Below are 22,920 nucleotides of genomic sequence, written 5' to 3'. Positions count from 1 at the left end.
TTATAAATCACAAAATATAATTAAATTTAATATATTTCACCAGAATTGTTACAAATTTGTTTACACAAGACAATACCTCGCGCCCGCTCATTATATGAATTATCTATATGTAATGAAATGTCATGGACTAATTCTAGGTAAAAAAATAGGTTCTAAATAAGTAATTACCAACATACAATATGTTATGTTTTTTTTAAAGCGATAACCCTCACTTCTAGGATTAAAACACAAATAAAGTTTGATTAACAAAATGTTATGAACGATGCGGGATTCGAACCTACGACCTCCGGCGTTCCGTGCCGGTGCTCTAACCAACTGAGCTAACCGTTCAAGTACCGCCTCGTTATAAAATTCTGTTTGTTTTGTTCAACTCTCAGGTTGTGGCTTCATCTACAGGATCTACTTTACAGTTGATAACCTGCTCAACCCTAATATTTGCATATTAGGAAATTGACTTGAGATATCGCTCTTGTAAATATATACAATATGTTATGTTTTTTTTAAAAGTGATAACCCTCACTTCTAGGATTAATACACAAAACAAAATATTATGAACAATGCGGCATTCGAACCCACGACCTCCGGCGTTCCGTGCCGGTGCTCTAACCAACTGAACTAACCGTTCGAGTACCGCCTCGTTATAAAATTCTGTTTCTTATTCTATTATTTTTAGTTTAGTTAAAAAACAGTTAGCCTGGTGGTCGTGTTGCCAATGCTAGAAATGACAAAAAAAAATTAAAATCTGTCTCTTTGGTGTTGCTCACTGTCAACGTCAAGCAAAAATTAATTTAATTTTTTAGTGAAAAATAAATGATCTGAATTCTGAAATATTCGTAATAAAATGTTCAAATTTCAATCAATCGAATGAAATTATACTATATATTTAATATTTGAGGTTTTTTTGAATTTAAGAAGTGCTTATTTCTATATACTTGATACAATGTTGGAAATAATAAACGGATTTCTTTTAGTTTATTTTCTTGTTTTATGCACACTTAGTGCTTTAGTTCCTATTATTGTAAAGCCTGTAAGTGTCCTTAGTTTGTTATAATAACGTGACTTTAGAAATTATATCAGAGAACATAATATAGTAGAATCAGTGCTGTCCAAATATTTTAAAACCTTTTTGTTATATTTTAGATATCAGCTTGTTTTACAAGACCTACCAAAGAAGAACGTAAAATTTGGGACGATGTTCTAGCTCTAAAGAATGAACAAAAGCTAATTTCAATGAAAGACGAATTTGCTGCATATTCCAGACTGCAGAGAAAGATTAATAAACTTGAAAGCGAGTTAAAAGACAATTCTCAAAAGCGTCTCAGTAAAAGCCTTACAATCAAAGGAACAGTGCACATTGTTCTCCATGTTGTAATTGGTTTAGTAATAATAATATCAATGATATTTTATAGACATGAACCTATTGTTGCATTGAAAGCAAATCTATTCCCTATTAGCTCATTTCTTAAATACCCGAGTGATATTCCTAATGCTATTTCCACACATGTGTGGGTTGTTATTTCTAATGTATCCATCAGAACACTAATTAGGCCAATTGTTAGTTAGCTTGATAAAATTAAGGTTGTTTTATGTATAATGACTGACTGTCACTATCTAGCAAAATCAGAGGAATGAAAAAAATGGTGCTAGCTCTTGAGAAAGGTGTATACAATATTGAATATTCTGGAATGCCATATTATCCTTGTCGACTAACCTGGGAATAGAGGAAGGATTTTTTTTTATTTATGTAAGGTTTTTAAGGTAATTATTCCAAATAAAGCTGGATATACATGTTAGTAAATGCAATCGTTTAAGGACAAAAAAGTGCAGCTTGCAACATAAAACTGATGTGGTGACTTAGCAATTAATGTGTTAAAAGGAATGTATTGAATTGTAATATTGTGTAATTTTTTTATAATGACCCAGTAAACTAATTTTGATAAATATAATATGTATTTTATTTATTCAGATATGTGGCATTTTACACACACTGGAAGTACATACAGTTATATTATATCAATATACCAAATAAATGTCTCATTGAACCCTATAATTCTGTGTAAAACAGTCATTACTGCAGACTGGATGGCAAAGCCAAGCTGGTTTTGTAAAACTAGGTGTCATCACAGCACATAAGGGTTGCTAACTATCCGTAATTCCACGGATTTGTCCAAGTGAAGAAGGCGTCCAGGGAGCATCCTGGCACAGTCTCCGTTGTAGTCTGGATTTAAAAGTAGCAGTCATCACCGCGCCAGACCGCACGCGCGAACAACCGACTCTCCAACACCACAAAAGAGTGGACTTAAGAAAGAAATATTTTATTGAAGACAAAAACAGTCTCATCAGTTATAAAAAAAAATCTATTTCATAGATTATAACTATTGTATTTTATCAATTTCTTTTAAGATAAGCAGATATTAATTAAAAAACCAGAAAAGTTAAACAGGAAATAGCATGATAAATAAATGCTTTAATTAATAAAAATTAAGAATTGCTACATAGTTTCTTAACACTTTAAATCTATTTTATTTTGTTAATAGTTAATAATACAAGACTGCTGATAGTTTCAAAAAATTCTAAGATTTTATTTTATGAAAAAAATGTTAGACTAAAGTTACTGATAGTTTTAAGATTTATTTTAATTAAAACACATAAAATATTGGTTAATTCATAAAAAATTTAAACTTGAAACATTAAATCAAAAAGAATTTGCTCTAGATCATACGTTTAGATAGACTATGACAGACGTGAAAACGTCGACAAAAATTCAGTTTAGAACTAATCTCTATTTTGAGCGTGTGCGTGACACTAACAAAAAGTGTCGTAGAAAACACGAGCATAAGACGTAGCTTGTCAACCACACTAAAGTATTAAACCTGACCTGCGGGCCTACCATGAACTCTTATTGCGATTCAATTGACTACCTAAAATGAACTGCTTTGCTTTTTCGTACCACGACGTGATTAGAGAGAGCTATATATTTTAGGTTGACGTCAAATCAACTGATTAAATCGCAATGATGTCAGTTGAATGCCAAAAATGATGTCAATTGAATTGCAAACTGATTTAGTTCGTTTATTAATTCGTACCATGAGGTAATATTTGAACCTAAACTGGATAGCATATGTGTCAAGTGAGCGATTAGAAAAAAGTTGCTACTTCCTCAGGGGAAAGTGAATCGCGTTGTTAATAACTTTTAAAAAATACTGAAAATACAGAAAAGGAAAATTTTATTGATTAAAGATGAGCTGAGAATACTTTTTTGGACTTGTTTGTAAAACAAAGTACTGAAAATAAATACCGAACATGAAAATACCAAAGACGAGGCAGTAAGGGCCCGAGCTATAGCCTGTTCGCAAGAACGAATTAAAAAAAATGTACTCTGTGCTCCTTACAAATCGAACATCAATGAAGGGGCGTTCATAAATCGTTTTTTTTACGAAAACACCTAAGCAAACATTTAATTTGTAATTCAAAGAACTGTATTTATTTATATTACTATTATTTAATAAGTACGAAAATGGGCTTAATGGTTTATAATTTGACGCTATAAAGCGCCATTTTAAAATGTATTTCTCTATGAAAAAAAAAACCGTTAAAATCATATAATTTTAGGTTTCGAAACGCAACGGATATGGTTCGAGTTAGAGAGACAAACTTATGCAACGACTGTAGAGCATCATCTCTTTCTCACACCGCGGACCACAGACAAATTTATTTCGTTCATTCTTCATAAGCGATCCAAACGCCATACAGTAAAAGGCACTTCATGGTACGAATTTAAGCGATTCAGATTACGTACCTAAACTGAACTGCAACGAAATCGCATCGCTTATTAAAAGTTGATGGTAGGCCCTCTGTTCTTATCGGTTGTCTATTTCTTTTTCTCTTTTGACAGTTACTCTGTCGGAGACTATAGTATAATAATTATTGATTTAATTAAAGATTTTTTTTTTAATTTAACTTAAAAAAAAAATTGTTGAGTTGTATCACCTGCTTTAAATATTGACACCACATTTGCTATTTTTAATTCATCAGGAACTATTCCTGTAGATAGGCTTAGATTACAAATAAATTTAGGAGGAGCAAACATACTTAGCTGCTTTTAGAATATTGTTGCCAATATTACCATAGCTAAAAGAAGCACTATTTTTTAAGGTATTAATTAATGTAATTATTTGAAAATCATCACATGTTGAAGAAATATAGATTGTGAGAATAAAACTTCTTTACTTTTACAATTGTTTACCAATTCTATCTCAGTTTTTCCAAGATTTTCAAGCATTGAGGAAAATTATAAAAATTGTTTTACTTTTAAAAGTAAATTAGAAAGATATGGAAAGTAAATAAAACATTGTATAATTTTATAATTATTTATTTGTTAAACAATTTTAATGTATCTTATACTCAGTCTGAATGTCCGATTAAACCTTTACAATATACTCTAACAACCTGAAGACTCGCCCTTAACATACAAATATAAATCAACATTAACTCCTACTACAAAACTGGAAACACAAGAAAAAATGATTAAAATTAAAATCAGTTTAAAAATAACACTTAATTGATCATACCATATGTGATCAGGAGCCCATCCGAATGTTTACAAAACTAATAAGCGCTATATCACAGCTAACAACTACATTTAGGGAATTTCAAACATTCGGTACTCAATGTATACACAGGGGCAAAAGTTGCCTTTTGATAACACTATTTTGTGCTACTTGTTGCAATTTATACATAAATATAAGTGATAAATTTAATATTTGTTGTATCTTACTTACTCATCATATCGTTTAAAATTATGTTGCACATTTTCAAAAGCACACATAGACAGGTAGTTGCAGATAGATCTCTGGACTTCAAGCATAGCCCAATTTTTAATCACGGACTAGTAAAAAAAGAAGGACTCCACGCCGTGATATTAGCAAGTGAAGCACCTTTATGCTAGTATGTATGCGGATACGGGGTAAACCAGTTACACAATTTTTTCTCCATTAAATTATAATTATTATTGTAAAATTATATATATATCCACAAATACTTTTATAGTATTGTTATTACACTTTTTCACAACGCACGACGGCATATTTAAAATATTTGATTGCGACGCAGACTGCTGTCACAGACGATGGCATATCTCATAATGGTGGCCGATCGGCTTGTATTAGTGTAAGTGCAAGCGTGGGGCTATGTATTTACACGTTTACCGGCTTGTTTTGGTGCCTCACTGTTATGTAAGGTGACACGGAGTCCTTATTTTTTTACTCATCCGTGTCTTTAATTTGGTAAATGAAGTCATGCTGAGCTTGAGTTAAGACCAATAGGTATTATAAGTAAACAAACTTTTACAATAGAAAGTATACTAAATTATAACAGAATCCGAAACTTGTTTGATTATTAGTTTTAGTGAAAATATACGCATGATTTATGCGAAATGCGGACTTGTTAACTTATTGGTAATCATGAGAAACGGAACGCATTTTTAAGCAAAAAAGCAGCAAACGCAAGAATGACGCAAGGACTTGATGATCTCCTTTTTGTTCGGATCAAAGTCTGAGTTTTTCCTAAGTCGCCATAACGATATGGTGGACTTAAGCTTAGCGCGCACTCAAAGCGATGTTTATAAATACGGACTTTGACTCAACTCGCTAGATAAGTCTCAGCATCTCTTAGTCTATAATCAAATTTTTATTTATATCAGAATAAATAGGTACGCCAGAAACAGCCAAACAAACACATTTACTAGAAGAATTTTAAGATATACCTAATAACATAATCAAGTTGGTCTCGCAAATGACAACATAAAAATATTGAAAATTTTAACAAAACATTGAAATAATTTATTCTTAATTAAGATTCATCATATAAAATATATTGAATATTTGTTATAGTATACTTATATAGGTATATATAGGATATAAATTATGTAGGCGATACCAAAATTTCTATGCAAGACTAGAAAACTGACTACCTCAAAAAATTGCTAAATTACTTGTGTGCACATAAATAATAAATAGAATTTATTTTATTAACTTTTAGTGTAAGCAATATGTCCGTATTAAGGACCTACTTTAAAAAATACGGTTTTATTTTGTTACAAATTAAAAAAAAAATATTATACGGCGGAGATGATCTTGGCGCTTTTGTGCACTATCCCTTTTCTTTTATTTCACCACCTGCGGGGGTAAGCGACATTGATACCGTGCTATTTCTTAAAGTACGCCTTAAAACAAAATCTGATGTTATAAACTAATTAATATAGCTTTAAATATTTTCGAATTACATATCGCCCCATTAGTTGCCCCCAATGTATATAACGCATTTTCAAAATATATGGGTATATATATTTATTTATTTACAATTGGAGATCCATTTCGGACACCCTTCTTATGCGGCCATTTTTCTTTGCTATAAAAAACAACATACAATAGCCACTCTTAACAAATCTTTCTAAAAATACCACATCTACTACAAAATGTTGCCAGTTTAAAATCACAATTACATGCTATGATTATGAGTAGGTTTGAAAATTGTATATTCTTATTGTAATACTTGTGAAATTTCTTATTTATAGATTGTATTTTTTCTTAAAACATGATTCACCAATGTATGCTATATGGCAACATTTCTGACAGCTGAACTAATTTTTTTCAAGGGTCAAGGCTCTATGCTAGTCGGTAAAACAGCTAAGTCTTCTCGTAGAAGGAACTGTTGAAGTGTGTAGTCAGTATATACACAACTGCTTCATATGTGGACATCATGATAGCCGTATTTGGTATCTGACGTACCAGTTGGGTGCCAAGTCCCCTGAAATATTTAAACATACGCATGTTAACCAAACCAAATTCAAATACAGATTTCAATATTTGATGATTGTCATTTATAGAAATTCGAAAAATAGAATCAACAACGCATTAGTAATGATATTATGCGTAAGAGAGGAATCTCAATGCACCATCCAACTTATGAACGAGTAGTAATCTAATATATTGGCAATGCATCCAATCCTGTCAAAACCAACTGAGGTTAGCTAGCGCGCGGTGATGAATGCTCATTGGTCAGGTAATGATCTCAACACATCATAAACAATTACTTTCTCTTTCATTTTTTTTATGCGTACTGTATTGTGCATAAAAAAAGATCTGTCAAACTAATGTGGTATCTGAATTATGCATCTAGGGTACTAAGGTCGATACAGTGGGCTTTCTTTTAAATATAAAATTGATTTAGGTATATACAATATTTATATTATCAAAAAGGCGTTGCGTACGGGAGATAGATTTCCATCTAGTTTCTATCCAGTCATGTATATACGGTCCGAGTCAGGTTTATACAGAAGAATATGAATTTGATTTCGGCTAGACAGATTTACGGTGAAGGTACAGGTGAAAGTACGTTCGAGACAAGAACGGAAATAGTTGTCCCCTGGAGGCAGATTGGTGCGCCAGCTGATGTGGACAAAAAAGGCAGTGGTTTCGTGAACAGGGGCGTGCATTGGTTTTTCTAGCAAGGTAGGCACTGGTGATCTATCTAGTCGTAGTTTAGCTTTGAAATAAGCAAAGATTGCTTACCGTAGGTATCTAATATCTAGCGTAAGGAAAAATTTTATGAGTGGGTGTTCAACAGAAGTTTGGTTATAAAATAACGGAACCAAATTAAACTAAATTAACTTTTACACTAGTGCTTAATTTATTTAAGTACATAACGAGGTAGGCACCGCCTAATTGTCTATATCATATGCACGCCCCTGTTCGTGAAGTAATGATAACGCGGTCTCGTGACTTCAGATTCGGAGGAAAAAATCGCATACCTACATTATAGTATGGGAGTACTATTAAGACTAAGAGTCTACCTCACCGAGACGTCATGGCGACGTCTCTAGCTGTGTATCAAAACAATTCATATTAAAATTATTGTTATTGGCGAGCTGTTAACGTCACCTGCAAAATGTACACGAGCAAGCTGCGTCTCACTCAGTCAGTGTCCAACCAGCCACCAAGACAGACGCACGCGTGTTTATTTACCATAAATGAGATTCAATACTACATTTGGCAACCGAATGTAGTCATGCCTATATAGCCGGTAGGGCTCTAAGTTTTAAGTATATATTAACTAGTATGGTAGCCATTTTGGTATTCGCCATCTTGGTTTTTATAGCGGCAATAGTACCTAATGTACACTCTGTGCAAAATTGATTTACTAACAGTTGTGGTTTATATAATACAGACAACCAGACGGATGTATAACGGACTTACTTGAAAGAGTCCTGTCAGAAGGTAGAGGGTATGTTCCATTAGTTGTATGTTACAATGGGTAAGGGTACTAATACTCACCTATAGACCCCGCGGTAACCTTCCTCTACCCAGACGGTGTGCAGCGTTTGCCAAAACTTGCGATACTTGTCACCCTCCTCACGCAGTCGAGTTCTTGCCACTTCTGTTTAGTACAAGTATTTATTAATAAACATGCTTTCATACCATTTAATCGGACCTTAATTACAACTATGAAAGTCCTGTTAAGGCAAAGAGTAAGCAGAAAACACACAAACATGGTGTTTTTAGACAAGTTTTGTGGTGAAAATATAGCATTTCGAGCTATGAACACTACTTAATCCTATTACACATATCCTTAAGTCTTATTCGTAGGTTGCTAATGCTTGCTATTCGTTATAGTTAACACTGCCGAGCCTTTTTGAACTACCACTTTTCTTTGAAGCTAAACAAGTTTTTTGGCATGTCGTGATGCATTTTTTGGTACTTCTCTCACAAAAGTTATTCTTATAGCTTGTACTTTTTTTGTGTAGGTTCATTTATTCAGATTAGTAGTGAATAACGAGGATTGTAAGCATATAAACTGTTTTCCACGCAGGAATTTTGAAAATATTGGCTTTGTTACATAGATGGCGGGCCGGCAGCGGTGAACTCATATCGCTCAAGGTCGCTGGCATTTAGTGTCACCTTAAATAAGTGGACCAGGATAAGTCAATCACCGAAAGGATACAAACCGTAACAGACAGAATGAAAAGAATTCTGTTTCTATAATACGTAGGCTTTATAAGAAGATATCTTGGCTATCAGCTAAAGTTCCACCGATACGATACCAATCTACTATGAGATTGAATAATGAATATTCATAAGTAGATTCGAAGTATTATAAGAACCATACTATTATTACATACTAGCACCGGACTGTTGTTTCGTCTGCGTGGAATTCAGTTCCATCACAATCCTATGGAGCGTGCACAGAGGGCTGTCTTGAAGGTATGTTGTTTTAAGCCTCGCCTGTATCCCACAACAAAACTTTATGAATACTGCCAAGTTCTGACAGTCAGGCAACTCCATATTGGCTATTGTTATCAAACAACACCCTTTAACAGAGTTTAGGCCAGAGTCTACCCTATAAACCGAGAACACCCTATCGTACGCATGCTTGCACATACACCCTCTCTCTCTCTCTCTCACACACACACACACATACATACCTCTCATGCATACACACAAACACATTTACCTCTATCCTTTTGAATTTCAAGCTTTTTTAGTCACTGTGTAAAAGTGGAATCCTGGTGACCAGTAATACAGGTATTTTATTACCTACCACAGGCACCAGCGATCCACGACCAAAACTAATGTATCGCGTATATTTCTATTCTACTTGACTATTCTCGGTACCCTGACAATGCGTGTGCAAAGTATCGTTTCAATCGGATTAGTCTTTTACGACTTGAAAGCGACACGTATGACATTCACTAAATAAACAACAAACAATCAATAATCTTGTATTGCATACGACTCACCTCCACAAAATAAGTCATTCTTATACGGGACAATTGTATACAATTCTATAATAAACTCCCATTTTATATTAGACAATTGTCTATCAATAAGTTTAAAACAATTATAAAAGCCAAATTGTGTAGCTTATTATGAAATTTCGGATTACGTTGATGACTTAAAAGCCTGGGATTAAAAGGCATAAAAGGCATTTATTTTCTCAAAATTGATTCCTTTAGAATTCTTTTTGATGTCATTTCTTATACTACTAGATACTACTACCGCTTCGGAAACAAATGGCGCTCTGAGAGAGAAGAAGCGGCGCAAGAAACTCTCCCAGCATTCATTTTTTATGCGCTCTTTTCAATAAAAATATACAATATTGTACAGTCGCTATAAAATAATCACAATCTAGTCCCAGGCTGTCCGATCATTTAGATATTCAGCAGTGGAGTAATAGGATTTACGACAGAGCCATTTTTTTTTATTAGTCTTATACTACTAGATTAAGTCTTAAATGTGCAAAAGATTGACATTTCCACATACATTTATTAATTTTTAAGAAAATATTTGATTATTATTATTAAAATTGCTATTGCCTATTCAATTTTGTCTATTTATTCATTGTCCGATTAGCGCGGCAGTGCCGCTTACACTAATTAGACGGAACACAAAAATGAAAAATTACAAAGAAAAAGGGGAATATTAAAGAATAATTGAATTGAATTATACAATTTCAATGTTCTCCGCGTACCTTAGTAGTTCAGAAACAAGGGAATTAGTGTTATTCAATGTGACCTCGATTCATCAAACTTATCATTCCACAATATATGTCAAGAACTTTGCCAAAGATTGCCAATGATAAATATTGATTTGTGACAATTTATCTAGTGCATTTATGGAAGAGACGGAGACAAACGATCGTACGGATCACCAGAGGAATCGCAGGAGCGTTGCCGGCCTTTAAGGACGGTGTACGCGTTTTTTTTTGAGGGTACCCATGTCGTATCGTCTCGGAAACACTGCACGAGGAAGCTCATTCCACAGCTTTGTAGTACGTGAAAGAAAGATCCTTGAAAACCGCACTTTTTTTTTATGTAATTGTAGGACAAACGAGCGTACGGATCACTTGGTGTTAAGTGATCACCGCCGCCCACATTCTTTTGCAACACCAGTGGAGCGTTGCCGGCCTTTAAGGAAGGTGTACGCGCTTTTTTGAAGGTACCCATGTCGTATCGTCTCGGAAACACTTGCACGAGGAAGCTCATTCCACAGCTTTGTAGTACGTGGAAGAAAGATCCTTGAAAACCGCACTGTGGTTCTGCCACACATTCGGTTGAGGGGATGATATCATAACTTTTGGCGTGTCGTGCGAAGGTGGAGTTCGGCGGCCGGAATCAGGTGAAACAGCTCATCGGAACACTGCCGTGATAACAGCGATAGAAGGCACACAATGAAGCGACGTCTCTACTTAACGCCAAGTGATCTAGCCTATATTTGGGGTGTATATAAATGCACTAGATAAATAGAAATATACTATACAACTACTAGATCAATACTTTTAAGAACTAGAAGCGAGCCAGCTCTGACTACCCCGTAGCCCGCTGAGTTTCTTGTGTCCATCCAATTCTCAGAACTGAAGCATATTATATCTTCTAATCGGTGGTAGGTTTTAATGTTCAATAAGTGATTTAAAATGCCTATTTTCAATAAAACATCTGAATTTTAATTAACGGCCCTGTATCTAAATCTGATTTAACAACTGAAAGACTGGCAGGACAGCGTCTTATAATTGAATTTATTTTCCATAATTTATCATCATTTACAACGCAATAATTTAGTAAATTTTTTCATGTGTGACGATATTATATTCTTTCAACAGTTTTGCAAACAATTTTGATTTTCGAAGTGTCTTAATAAATCTGACGTCAGCAAGATGGCTGCCTGTCCTTCTATCATTTGCAGTTATTATAACAACTGGTTGCCTTTTATAAAAATATTTCAACATCAAGTTACAACTAATAATTAAACTTAAGTTAAATGAACAAAAACATAGACCAAGTAAGAATTTAAATTTTGGGACTTCACACCGGAAAATAGGTTAAGTACACAAATGTGGGTAGATGTGTTAGGTAAAGGTTAGACTGACCAGGAGGATAAGGGAGCTTGTATTACAATAATATTTAATTTGAAGACGACAGAGAATATTTAAGGACCATGGCAAACAATGGTTCGTTTTAAACATAGTTATCCTTAAACACATTTATTTACGATTCGATGATTTTATAAAGTATGGGAGTTTAATCGTTTTTTATATTGAATTTGAAATGTTTGTATAGGAAGTTACATTCTGACTGAGATAATTTATACGTATAGACAGGGCCTCTTACTGTTAGACAACCAATGAAAACAGGCCAGGTTTATTACTTTACTGTGCGTGACAAGCTACGTCTTACACTCGCGATTTGTATCACTCTGTGATAGTGTGCGTGCATTGCTCTAAATCGAGGTTAACTGTCAACATCTATTTTTGTCGACGTTTTCACAGTTGTCACAGTCTATCTAAGCGTATAAATGATCTAAGCATTTCGATCTTTACATAATTACTGAAAAATGAAAATTCACACCGTCTTTATCATTATTATTGGTTGGAAAGAAAGGCTATAAAAATGATTGCAGATAAAGTGTTTACCGTGTGGATAAGCGATGCAGGAGGCGACTGTCTTGGAGAAGGCCCCGGCTCCCATGAACTCCAGGAAGTCCCTCGGGGAGCGCGTGTCATTGGCAGCTCCATCGCGGCCGCGTGCGGCCATGAGGCGCGCCTTCACACCCTCGTACAGCACGAAGTGGACCACGGTCTCGCTGATGCCCATGTACGAAGCTGTTATGCCCTTGTAGAAGCCTCTGATACCCTGGTGGCAGAAGGAGCCGTCTTGTTCATCATATTACTGCTGCAGGGTGTTTTATGGACGGTGGATGATACTAGGTTGAGTGCATGAATAAATAGAGCAAAATATGTGTAAATATTTAGAAAATAACAATAGTTTTAGGATTTTATTATCCATTTATCGCAGTGAACGTTATAAAACAGTAACAAGATTATGTCTGTATCTACTGTGAGAATTTGTACGCTATATGGTAATCCGACCTCTTTGACAAACAGACAAAAATTCTATAAAGTAATTTATTGTTTGTAGAAACTACAGAAAGTATATTATAAAAAGATACTTAATGTACAATTTTCTATATTTGTCACTTTTCTTATTTGATTTGATTTATCAATTCATTTACTCAGTTATTTAAGAAGTATAGTGACTAAATTTACATAAAACTGGAAACCATTAAGCAAGAAATAGAAAAGTACAGTAAGAGCTACCAGTTTAGACTTAACAGTCATAGAAACAAACTTGCTTTCCAACTTCAGGGTCCTAGGAGCCTAAAATTCACCAGGCTGAAGCGCCACTGAATTCAGAGACAAACAGAAAGATTTGTGGACAAGGATTGAGGGACTTCTCACCGGAAAAGCCTCTTCTAAACACAACACCAAAGCATAATCATTTTCAGACAGCATACTGTATATATATATACTAGCTGACACAGACGTTGTTCTGTGGATAATAAAAAAACTGACAAACAACGTGTCACGTAATTTATACATGTTACGAAGATATATAAGAGATTTCCACCTATATATGGACTCATCACGATATGTCTGGAACCATAAAAGGCGTAGAGACTTGAAGTTTGTTAGAAATATTCCTTTCGCCGAGTAGAGGTTGATAAAGAACGGATTTTACGAAATTCGACCCGCAAGAGTTTTTTTTTTTATTTTGAACACAACAACTTCGGTCGGGTCACCTAGTAATAGTATAAATGGGTGTCGTCATGTTTTCACGCCATAACTACACAACCAATTACGAAATTTAGCTCAAAATTAAAAAAAAAACAAACTATTGTGCTAAATTTCGTAATTGGAAGGTACAGGGGTGGACAAATTTTGGTATAAACTATACCCCACATTTTGAGAGTGCCCCTTGTTAGAAGTCGAGGGCTTCGGCCGGGTGTCTCTCGTGACCATGTTAATTGGAAAATCAACAAAATATCGAGTAAAATTAATATTTTATTTCGAAATAATGTCAAAAGTCTTTCCGCCATTTAAAAGTTTTTTTTAATGTAGGTATATTGTGTTACACTCGCACTCATCGAGAAAAGTACTAGCGCACGTAGTGCCCTTAGATATGGAAATTAAAACAACATTATTATTCGAGGAAAATTGACTTATTTATAGTACAATAATAATAATAATTAGAGGTGATTACGCGACCTTGTGTCGTATCATTCCTTCGTGACGAGTAAATATAGTAGTAAATTAGTGCATTATAAATTGCACAATAATAAGTTGTTGTTTTGTTATGACAGTCTCAAGCAGGGTTGCCAAGTGTATCTTGACGAAGTAGAGTATTTCTGTTTCCAGAGACGAATGTAATAAATAATGTTTAAAAAACTAAAACACACGCGTTTTATAGAAAACCGAACAAAAACAAATAGAAAAGAAATTTAAAATTAACACCAATTCCTCTGCCTTATAGAAGATAGATGGAAATTATATAAATTAACAAAAATCTTATTTTACAAATTGAAAAATGGAATAATTTTATCAAATTAATGTAATGTCATCGGTCCTCGGTAAATCTACGAAGTTTGAACGAAATCTGGCCGTTTAAAGCGGGTCAAATGAGTCGGTTACAAACAAACACACATACACGTGAAGCTAATAAAAAGCGTATAAAAAATTACAGTTTAATAAACAAAGCCGTTCCCAATATTCAATCTATCTCTTACTTGAGATAAAAATCGTAACTATCGTTGACTTTTCTGTCCCAATAAACTTATCGACGGTAACTCACCGTATCCGTGCACGCTGTCTGTCAATGGGACGACGTATAGCTTACCAGCGATATAAAGTTTGTATGGAAATTGCAATTTGCACGCGTCCCAATATAAGGCGATAAGAATGACTTATCGGGTATATTGGGACAGCTTCAGATTATTGACAGTAGAAGGTAGTAATTTATCTCTATCTGTAGATAGTATATTGGGAACGGCCGTAAAACGAGTTAATCCTACAACAAATTGTCACTAACACAAAATATAATATGTATTTTGATGTGAATGATTATGGCTTCGTTCATAAACGACCGAGTTTAATTGTTTTCGGTACCAGTATGTTAAATATAGTAAATAGACAGACAATGAGTATAGCTGGCATACGTAAAAACAGTATATTAGAATAAAATATACTCTATTAGTGTTATAGATATATTTTTAAGTACGGTAGGCAACCCTAGTCTCAAGGCCATACGGCCATGCTTCTTGATATTGTAATAAAATTTGAACAATATTATTCAAATGCATCAGTAAATACTACCTACCCCCTTTGCGGTGCCCGTCAAATTCGCCATTTTTTTTTGGCAAATTTTTCGCAAACAATTGTTTAATGTGACATAAATGACTATTTACACATAAATACACGCACAGATTTAAATTATCTACGATTTACCATAAAATGTTAAGACAAATTGTGCTTTGAGTGTATGCAGTCCTGAACCATAGTTAGGGTACCTATCAAAACGCATAATTCTTTGAATTGTAAATAAATAAAAGCACAGACAGACGGCTTTGATAAGTTGTTTTATTTACAATATGAACTAACTTAAAAAAATATACAATAATAAAAAACAAATGCTTGGAACATTTTTTTTTTCACCAAGCCTGTTTGAAGCAAAGATCAAAATTGACCGGTCTCCAGTCAAATGTGAAAAAATGTATTGTATGCCTAACGGTTTTTGTATTGGAGGCCATCTCGCTCTATTTACAATCAAATATTGCTAAGTGGAAGTAGGATAGTACAATAAAACCGTTGGATTTAACGCGACCTTCCGAAATTCGGAAGGCGCACCATTGCGGTACCTCAGTGACAGTCCGAAATCCGGACGATTCACCATCAAGGGGCTACTTACTGTGTACCAATAACTAAATAATACTGACCACTTATAACACTTTAGTATTGCTTGTTCTAGGTACCAGTGGGAGGCTCCTTTGTATTGGAAGCCGGCTAGATTATGGGTACCACAACGGCGTCTATTTCTGCCGAAAAGCAGTAATGTGTAAGCATTACTGTGTTTCGGTGTGAAGGGCGCCGTAGCTAGTGAAATTACTGGGTAAATGACACTTAGCATCATGTGGACACAAGGTGACGAGCACAATTGTAGTGCCGCTCAGAATATTTGAGTGTTTCAAGAATCCTGAGCGGCACTCTGCATTGTAATGGGCAGTGCGTATCAATAACCATCAGCTGAACGTCCTGCTCGTCTCAAACCTTATTTTATAAAAAAAAGGTATCGCCCAGAATGTTAGCTTTATGAATGAATAATGCTCAACCCCTTGGATATACCAGTAAGGATCATTACACAATAATGTCAAACAGTAAGTAGTAACAAGAAAAACATGTTTTTGAAAAGCAAGTTCGTCAAGGTCAAGGTTCCTGAACGCCGGTAAGTACATATCGAGTTCTTGCGAACATACGACGTAACAATACCGTTTTATAGAAGTACCGACAGCTACTTGCTGTCAGTACTTCCGTCCACACAGGAATCCTGTTGAAAGTATAATTTATATAAAGGAAGTTATAATATATACAAAGTAGTAATTAATATTAAATGATGAATACATTTATTAAATATGAATACATTATTAAAAGGACTATTAAATAATAAATACGGCTGTATGGGCTTGAATCCTTTGCCTGTCCCAATAATGGACAACGAAGAAACCAAAAAAAAAAAACGAATGACGCAAACGTCACAAAGTTTTAGTAACCAACTTCACCCTGTAACTCTTGTGATGCGCGCGCATCTTAAAATTTCACTCTCATCATTTTTTCATGACGCGCCTAAAGAAGTATCGTATATAACTTCAAAAATTTAATTCGTTGCGAAAAAATTAGCTTACATGTCTCGCGTATATTCTCTTAATGCACTCCAGGGCTGTCACGTTCTGTCCGTCGAGCTGCAGCCGGGTCTTCACGAACCAGATGGGATTGGTCATTGTGCAGGACACGAACCCTGCAACCAAAAGTTACTTTATCAGGTTTATTGATTTCTAAACTCTGCTTTTACTAAGACTGAAGTCTTTAAGTTTACTCACGTAAAACATGTGACAACCACCCCTATAGCCCAGTTATTGACCCTGCCTACTAAGTTAGGAGGTGCCGGTTTCGAATCCCGGTAGGTGCACTAATTTATATGATGTATATGTATGTTTAACTATATTGTATTAAATATATCGTCGTCTTGTACTTATAGTACAGGCTATGCCTATTTTGAGGCAAGATAATTTCTGTAAGAGTGTGTCAATATTATTATTATTATGTAAGATTACAATAATCTTTTATTTCGTTTTTATTGTCTTATGATAGCTGAAATTATACTGAGGATAAGCTAAGACAGCCGAATAGAACAGTCAAGTTCGCGTCTGAACAAAGTCTATCGCCGGTCCTACATTGCAAGCGGAGTCGGTCTGGCCAGCAGGGACGTCCAGACCCGACCAGACCAGACCAGTCCAGTCTAGTCCAGACTCGGCGCTCCTGCACTGCAGCTGGACAGGAGCAGACGAACCAGTCACAATCCAGAGTCAGTACAGTGTGCGACGTGTCACTCAACAAAGCTTCCATGCAACTGGAGTCTGGACTAGACGAAAAACAAACGTGTCGTGGAGGGGTGAGGAGAGGAGAGAATGCCTCGCTCGGGATTAAATTAATAATTCTGCAGTGTTAGAGACCCCGCAAACTGCAGACTTTTGATCGGCCGATAGTTTGGTCGGTTTCTTAATCAGTATGAAGATGTATGAGAGTGCGCACATTATAACGATTCGGTATTGGCCGACAAAAAAAGTTTGATGGGCTACACGATTGCCTTCAAACTGAACCGTCAGCAAACTATCGGCCGACTGTTAAATCAGTACAGCGCTCTTCTAGGCGCGCACCCCACCGATTGTTTAGTCGGCCAGATTTATCAATAGCCGATTTAAAACTAATAGCGAATCGTCCCTAAAACTCTCGGCCGATAGTTGTCTAGTGTGCGCACTCATCACAGACCCAACTGTTTAGTCGGGCCAGTGTGCGCACTTAACAGCCGAACTCAACCAAACTATCGGCCGATCGAAAGTCTGTAGTTTGCGGGTCTCTTAAAGTGCTGTTAAATAATTCCGAGAGTGTATATTTGAAAATTAACAGTTATGATTGTAAAATCTGCACATAATACAGTGGTTTGTGTTGGAATTCTGTTTTTATTTTCACTGACTGCTTAACATCTTGTCAAACTTCATCTAAATGCGTATATGTGTTAAAAGGTAACAGAGGCAAATGCAATAGGATTTCTTTAGCATTCTGGATGCTGACACACCCCTCCATTGCTACGCAGATATTATTAATTCCAAATTAATGGGCGCAACATGTGACTAAACCTGATAGACTTGTTTGTTCGCCAATATTTTGATACGAGGTCGATTTTTTTTCACTTATTTACTGTTATGGACACTTCACACTAAATATTACGATTATGTTATAAATATCCTCTGGTTTCACATAATAAGTTTGGTACTGGTAGTGCCCACATCGACCATAAATTTGGGTACAAATTAAATTTATGTACTTAATCCCAGAAGTGAGGAATACTACTTAAATATTAACAAACTGTTTAGATATGTTTCTATTAAGTACGAAATGTTTTATCTTGCCGTGCGAGGATTCGATTTTTTTTAATTATATATATTTATCATGCTTAATATTAAACCACACAAAAGTGTACGGATTACAGTATAGTACCTACAGATGAATAAAGTGTTTGTTCGAATCGCGAATAGTGCGAAGTACATAATATTATATTTCAACTAGCTGACCCGGCAAACGTTGTTTTGCCATATCAATTATTTTTACAGTTAGACCGTTCTTGGTCTTGGAAATTGCAAAATTACGTTATTTTTCTAAAATAAACGTAGCCTAAGTTACTCTTTATTACATCAGCTACTTGCCAGTTAAAGTCCCGACAATATAGGTCCAGCCATTTAAGAGATTAGCCGGAACAAACAGACAGTCAAAAATTTAAAAAAATGTTATTTTGGTGTATTTGGTGTATATATTCCAAACAGACACTCCAATTTTATTTATATGTATATGTATAGAGATGTATATCGATAGATGATTCCTAATTTGACATAATTTCATTATATAATATCAAAAATACTTGAAATTGAAAGACTTGATTTCTTCACATAACACTATATGTGGTGTGGATAATTGGTAATTCTGGCTACAAAAATTATGAGAATACAGTGAATGGAAATACTATAATAAATACATACATACATACGTGTATAAACATATTAATCTCTACAAGTTATGTTGGTATCAAGCGTTTGAAAAATAAATGGAGGTCTTTTGACGATCTTTATCTTTACAAACATTCAAAATTGATACTTATTTATAATTCCGCATTGTAGACAATAATTATTATCAATAATTTCATAATCCTCTAGATATTATCGGCTTTGGAAGATATTTAAGCCCACGTGACATAAATATACCACGCGAAATCGTGGTTATAATGTATACAGTGTGTAAACGAAAACAATGTTATATTCATAGACTTGGAATATATTATAAGCGTAGAGACGATTTGACAACTAACGTGAACGTGCGAAATGCGTGACTAATTTGTCAATGTGTATGTTACACTGACCTCTACTACGAGGGCTGCACTAAAAGTATCAGGAATGGAATATTTCCACTGTTCCTATCATATTAAAATCTTTTTAATTGAAAACTTCTTGGTTTTAAAAATCGAATACCATTTATTTATTTAAAAAAAGGTTTGTTTGCCACAGGTCGTTTCTGAACTCCGTAAAGAGAACTGCAAACGCCGCATCATCCTCCATCACGACAATGCGAGTTATCACACCGCGCACAGAACAAAAGAGTTTTTAGAGCAAGAAAACATAGAATTATTAGACCATCCGCCGTACAGCCCCGACCTAAGCCCTAATGATTTTTATACTTTCCCTAAAATAAAGAATAAATTGCGTGGGCAGAGATTTTCATCACCTGAAGAAGCTGTGGACGCCTACAAAACGGCCATTTTGGAGATCTCAACTTCCGAATGGAATGGTTGCTTCAATGATTGGGTCCATCGTATGGAAAAATGTGTCAAATTTCGCGGAGAATACTTCGAAAAGCAACAAATACATATTTTTTAAATAGTTATGTTGTGTCACTTCCTTGATTCCCGATACTTTTAGTGCAGCCCTCGTATTATCCAATGGACTGGCGGCTGTCAAAGTGCTTTTGTGCCTGTTTGATATCCGCCATTTTGGCGCTGTTGGCCATGTAGCGAGAGTCTGCGGTACTAAAACTAGCGATGACAACCTAGTGGACAACATAGATGGTGGGAAACTATTTACAAAAAATTATTGTGTACTTTATTACGTTGAATGTTGAAGTATAAATAACACGGAAAACGAACGAAATTAATTCAATATGCAAAAATACTTCAGAGTAATTGTACGTTCCTTCGCAGCCTTATTAGTATTAAAGGTCAAAATTAGTTCTCCGGACGCTCGCGGGTGGCGCTTCTAACAGGCACAAAAAAAATTGCTGCCAAACATATAGATCAGCCTGTCCAGTGGTATTTATACAGGTCAGTGGTACGTCAGCTAGTGGTTTAATAATCAAACTACTATCGAGTTAATGTCAAGCGTGGCTGACTATTGACGACTTGTCAATCATAATCGGTTACAATTACAATAGGGTCGATGTTATTCTCTATCGCAAGCGTCGTTTATTTATACGCTAGTATTGTAAGTCAAATTAAATCAAAATCACTTTATTCATGTTGGTCACGAAAATTACACTGACACACCAGTGGGAAGCTCCTTTGCACAGGAATCCGACTAGATCATGGGTACCACAACGGCGCCTATTTCTGCCGTGAAGCAGTAATGTGTAAACATTACTGTGTTTCGGTCAGAAGGGCGGCGTAGCTAGTGAAATTACTGGGCAAATGAGACTTAACATCTTATGTCTCAAGGTGACGAGCGCAGTTGTAGTGCCGTTCAGAATTTTTGGGTTTTTCAAGAATCCTGACCGGCACTGCATTGTTATGGGCAGGACGTATCAATTACCATCAGCTGAACGTCCTGCTCGTCTCGTCCCTTATTTCATAAAAAACATAATAAGCAATCAAATCGTCAAAAAAATCGATTGCCATCTTGCAACTCTATTGAATCTCTGTGGATGTATGTGTGAAAAATAGGTGTTGATCGTAGAACGGTGAAAATTTGAAGTTGTGTGTATTTTTTAATGCTGAATCATAATAAATTGAAAAAAATAAAAAAATTTGGGGTGGGCGACCCACCACAAGGGTTGAGCTAATGAGAAGAAGTCGCAAAAAACTCGTTGCCACATGTTACATTACTAGTTTTAAAAATCATTTCAAATATAATATGTAAAGTGATGCAAAAAAATACTCAAACACCAAATAGTCTATCCAATCCAATCTGGATATATCTGACTTGGCAGTCAGATAAATCCGGTTATGTATGCGTCGCATTTCCAAAGAATAATAATTTATCAATACTGTGACCGGTTGATAACGACTGGACAAATATTCGGTTAAGTTGGGGTTCTGTTTTATACTTTAAATGAGTCTGCATACAATACTATACTAATATTTTTACGTCTAGATAAACTGTGACAGCCGGGAAAACGTCGAAAATAAATTTGGGGTTGATAGTTAACCTCTATTTTGAGCAATGCACGCAGCACACTAAGACAATGTGACAGACAAATCGCGAGTGTAAGACGTAACGTAGCTTCTGACACGCACTAAAGTAACAATCCTTACGTTTTTTTTATGAAAATAAGGGACGAGTCGAGCAGGAAGTTCAGCTGTTGGTAATTGATACGCCTTGCCCATTACAATGCAGTGCGGCTCAGGTTTACTGAAAAATCCAAAAATTCTGAGCGGTACTACAACTGCGCTCGTCACCTTGAGACAGAAGTTGTCAAGTCTCATTTGCCCCAGTAATTTCACTAGCTACGGCACCCTTACACATTACTGCTTCACGGCAGAAATAGGCGCCGTTGTGGTACCCATAATCTAGCCGGCATCCGGTGCAAAGGAGCCTCTCACTGCTGTTACTTACTTGTTGGTTCTAGCAGCAAGAAACGTATAACTTATCTAAGGGTAAAATGTATAAGGTTTGATATTCATTCATATAAACACTTTGTCATAATAATTTTTAACCGAATTCAAAAAAGGAGGAGGTTCTCGAATCATCGGTATTTTTTATGTTTGTTACTTCAGAACTTTTCACTGGGTGAATCGATTATGATCATTATTTTTTTATTTGATTATTAGATTAATTAATTAGTCAGGTCCACTTACCGGCAGCACTAGCCGCGGAGATATGGACGATAGGTGTGTCTGGCGAGATGTGCTGGTTGAGGATCGCCTTCGCTTGAGAGTATGTGCAGAAGTAAATAGCCCTGGAGGGAGCTACCCCCACAATGTTCGGCCCAAGACCCTTGAACAAGGCGCGGGCACCTTCATTCTTCACTATGTACCTGAAATAATAGCAGTGGTCATTACTAAGCCTTCGATATGCGTGACGCGCAAAAGCAGGGGTGGTCTCATCTCATCCAAGGCGCCTTGTCGACCCCAACCGAGTGCTTACCATTTACGAATTACTATATACGTTTATTCGACACCTCTACGTTTAAAAAGTTAGGGAACACAAACACACCTGTGACTAAATATATTTTTTTTGTGAAGTTAATAATTTTGCAGTGTGGCTGTCTAAAACTCCAGGCTCCAAAGACCTTGAGTGAATTTAATGACTTATTTTCACGCAAAATAGGCGAACAGTAGACATGTTGCGGAAAATAACCACTGAATAGCCGAAAAACAGTGGTGGGACTCTTGCATAGAGCATAGTTTCCTAAGTAGGTGAATACTAACATGAACGTTAGGGATACCAGTACAATAAAATTATGAAAAGTCCATCGATCCCATCCGAAAAAATATTCAAGGTC

At 35.5% G+C, this 22,920-nt stretch overlaps 2 protein-coding genes across 5 annotated transcripts in view; one reads left to right on the top strand and one right to left on the bottom strand.

Moving 5' to 3' along the window:
* The first annotated feature begins 775 nt into the window (after nucleotides 1-775).
* On the top strand, nucleotides 776-1,946 carry LOC126966020 (guided entry of tail-anchored proteins factor 1-like). Its single transcript, XM_050809896.1, has 2 exons — nucleotides 776-1,027; nucleotides 1,141-1,946. Exons 1-2 carry the CDS (start codon nucleotides 941-943, stop codon nucleotides 1,561-1,563), a joined length of 510 nt encoding a protein of 169 aa, XP_050665853.1. The 5' UTR covers nucleotides 776-940; the 3' UTR covers nucleotides 1,564-1,946.
* A 3,549-nt stretch (nucleotides 1,947-5,495) lies between these two features.
* The window catches only part of LOC126965984 (mitochondrial carrier protein Rim2), a 56,110-nt gene continuing 38,685 nt past the window's right edge, over nucleotides 5,496-22,920 (bottom strand). For all 4 annotated transcript variants that reach the window (XM_050809841.1, XM_050809843.1, XM_050809842.1 and 1 more), the window contains 5 exons: nucleotides 22,274-22,452; nucleotides 16,785-16,897; nucleotides 12,466-12,685; nucleotides 8,334-8,436; nucleotides 5,496-6,807 (listed from right to left, as the gene is read on the bottom strand). In XM_050809841.1, coding sequence (XP_050665798.1) covers nucleotides 6,687-6,807; nucleotides 8,334-8,436; nucleotides 12,466-12,685; nucleotides 16,785-16,897; nucleotides 22,274-22,452 — 736 coding nt within the window. In that variant the 3' untranslated portion in view covers nucleotides 5,496-6,686. The remainder of the gene's footprint in view (nucleotides 6,808-8,333; nucleotides 8,437-12,465; nucleotides 12,686-16,784; nucleotides 16,898-22,273; nucleotides 22,453-22,920) is intronic.

This window comes from Leptidea sinapis, chromosome 9 (genome assembly GCF_905404315.1).
Source record: "Leptidea sinapis chromosome 9, ilLepSina1.1, whole genome shotgun sequence".
In the NCBI taxonomy this organism is placed as follows: Eukaryota; Metazoa; Arthropoda; class Insecta; order Lepidoptera; family Pieridae; genus Leptidea; species Leptidea sinapis.
This window is presented reverse-complemented; position numbering and strand designations above follow the sequence as displayed.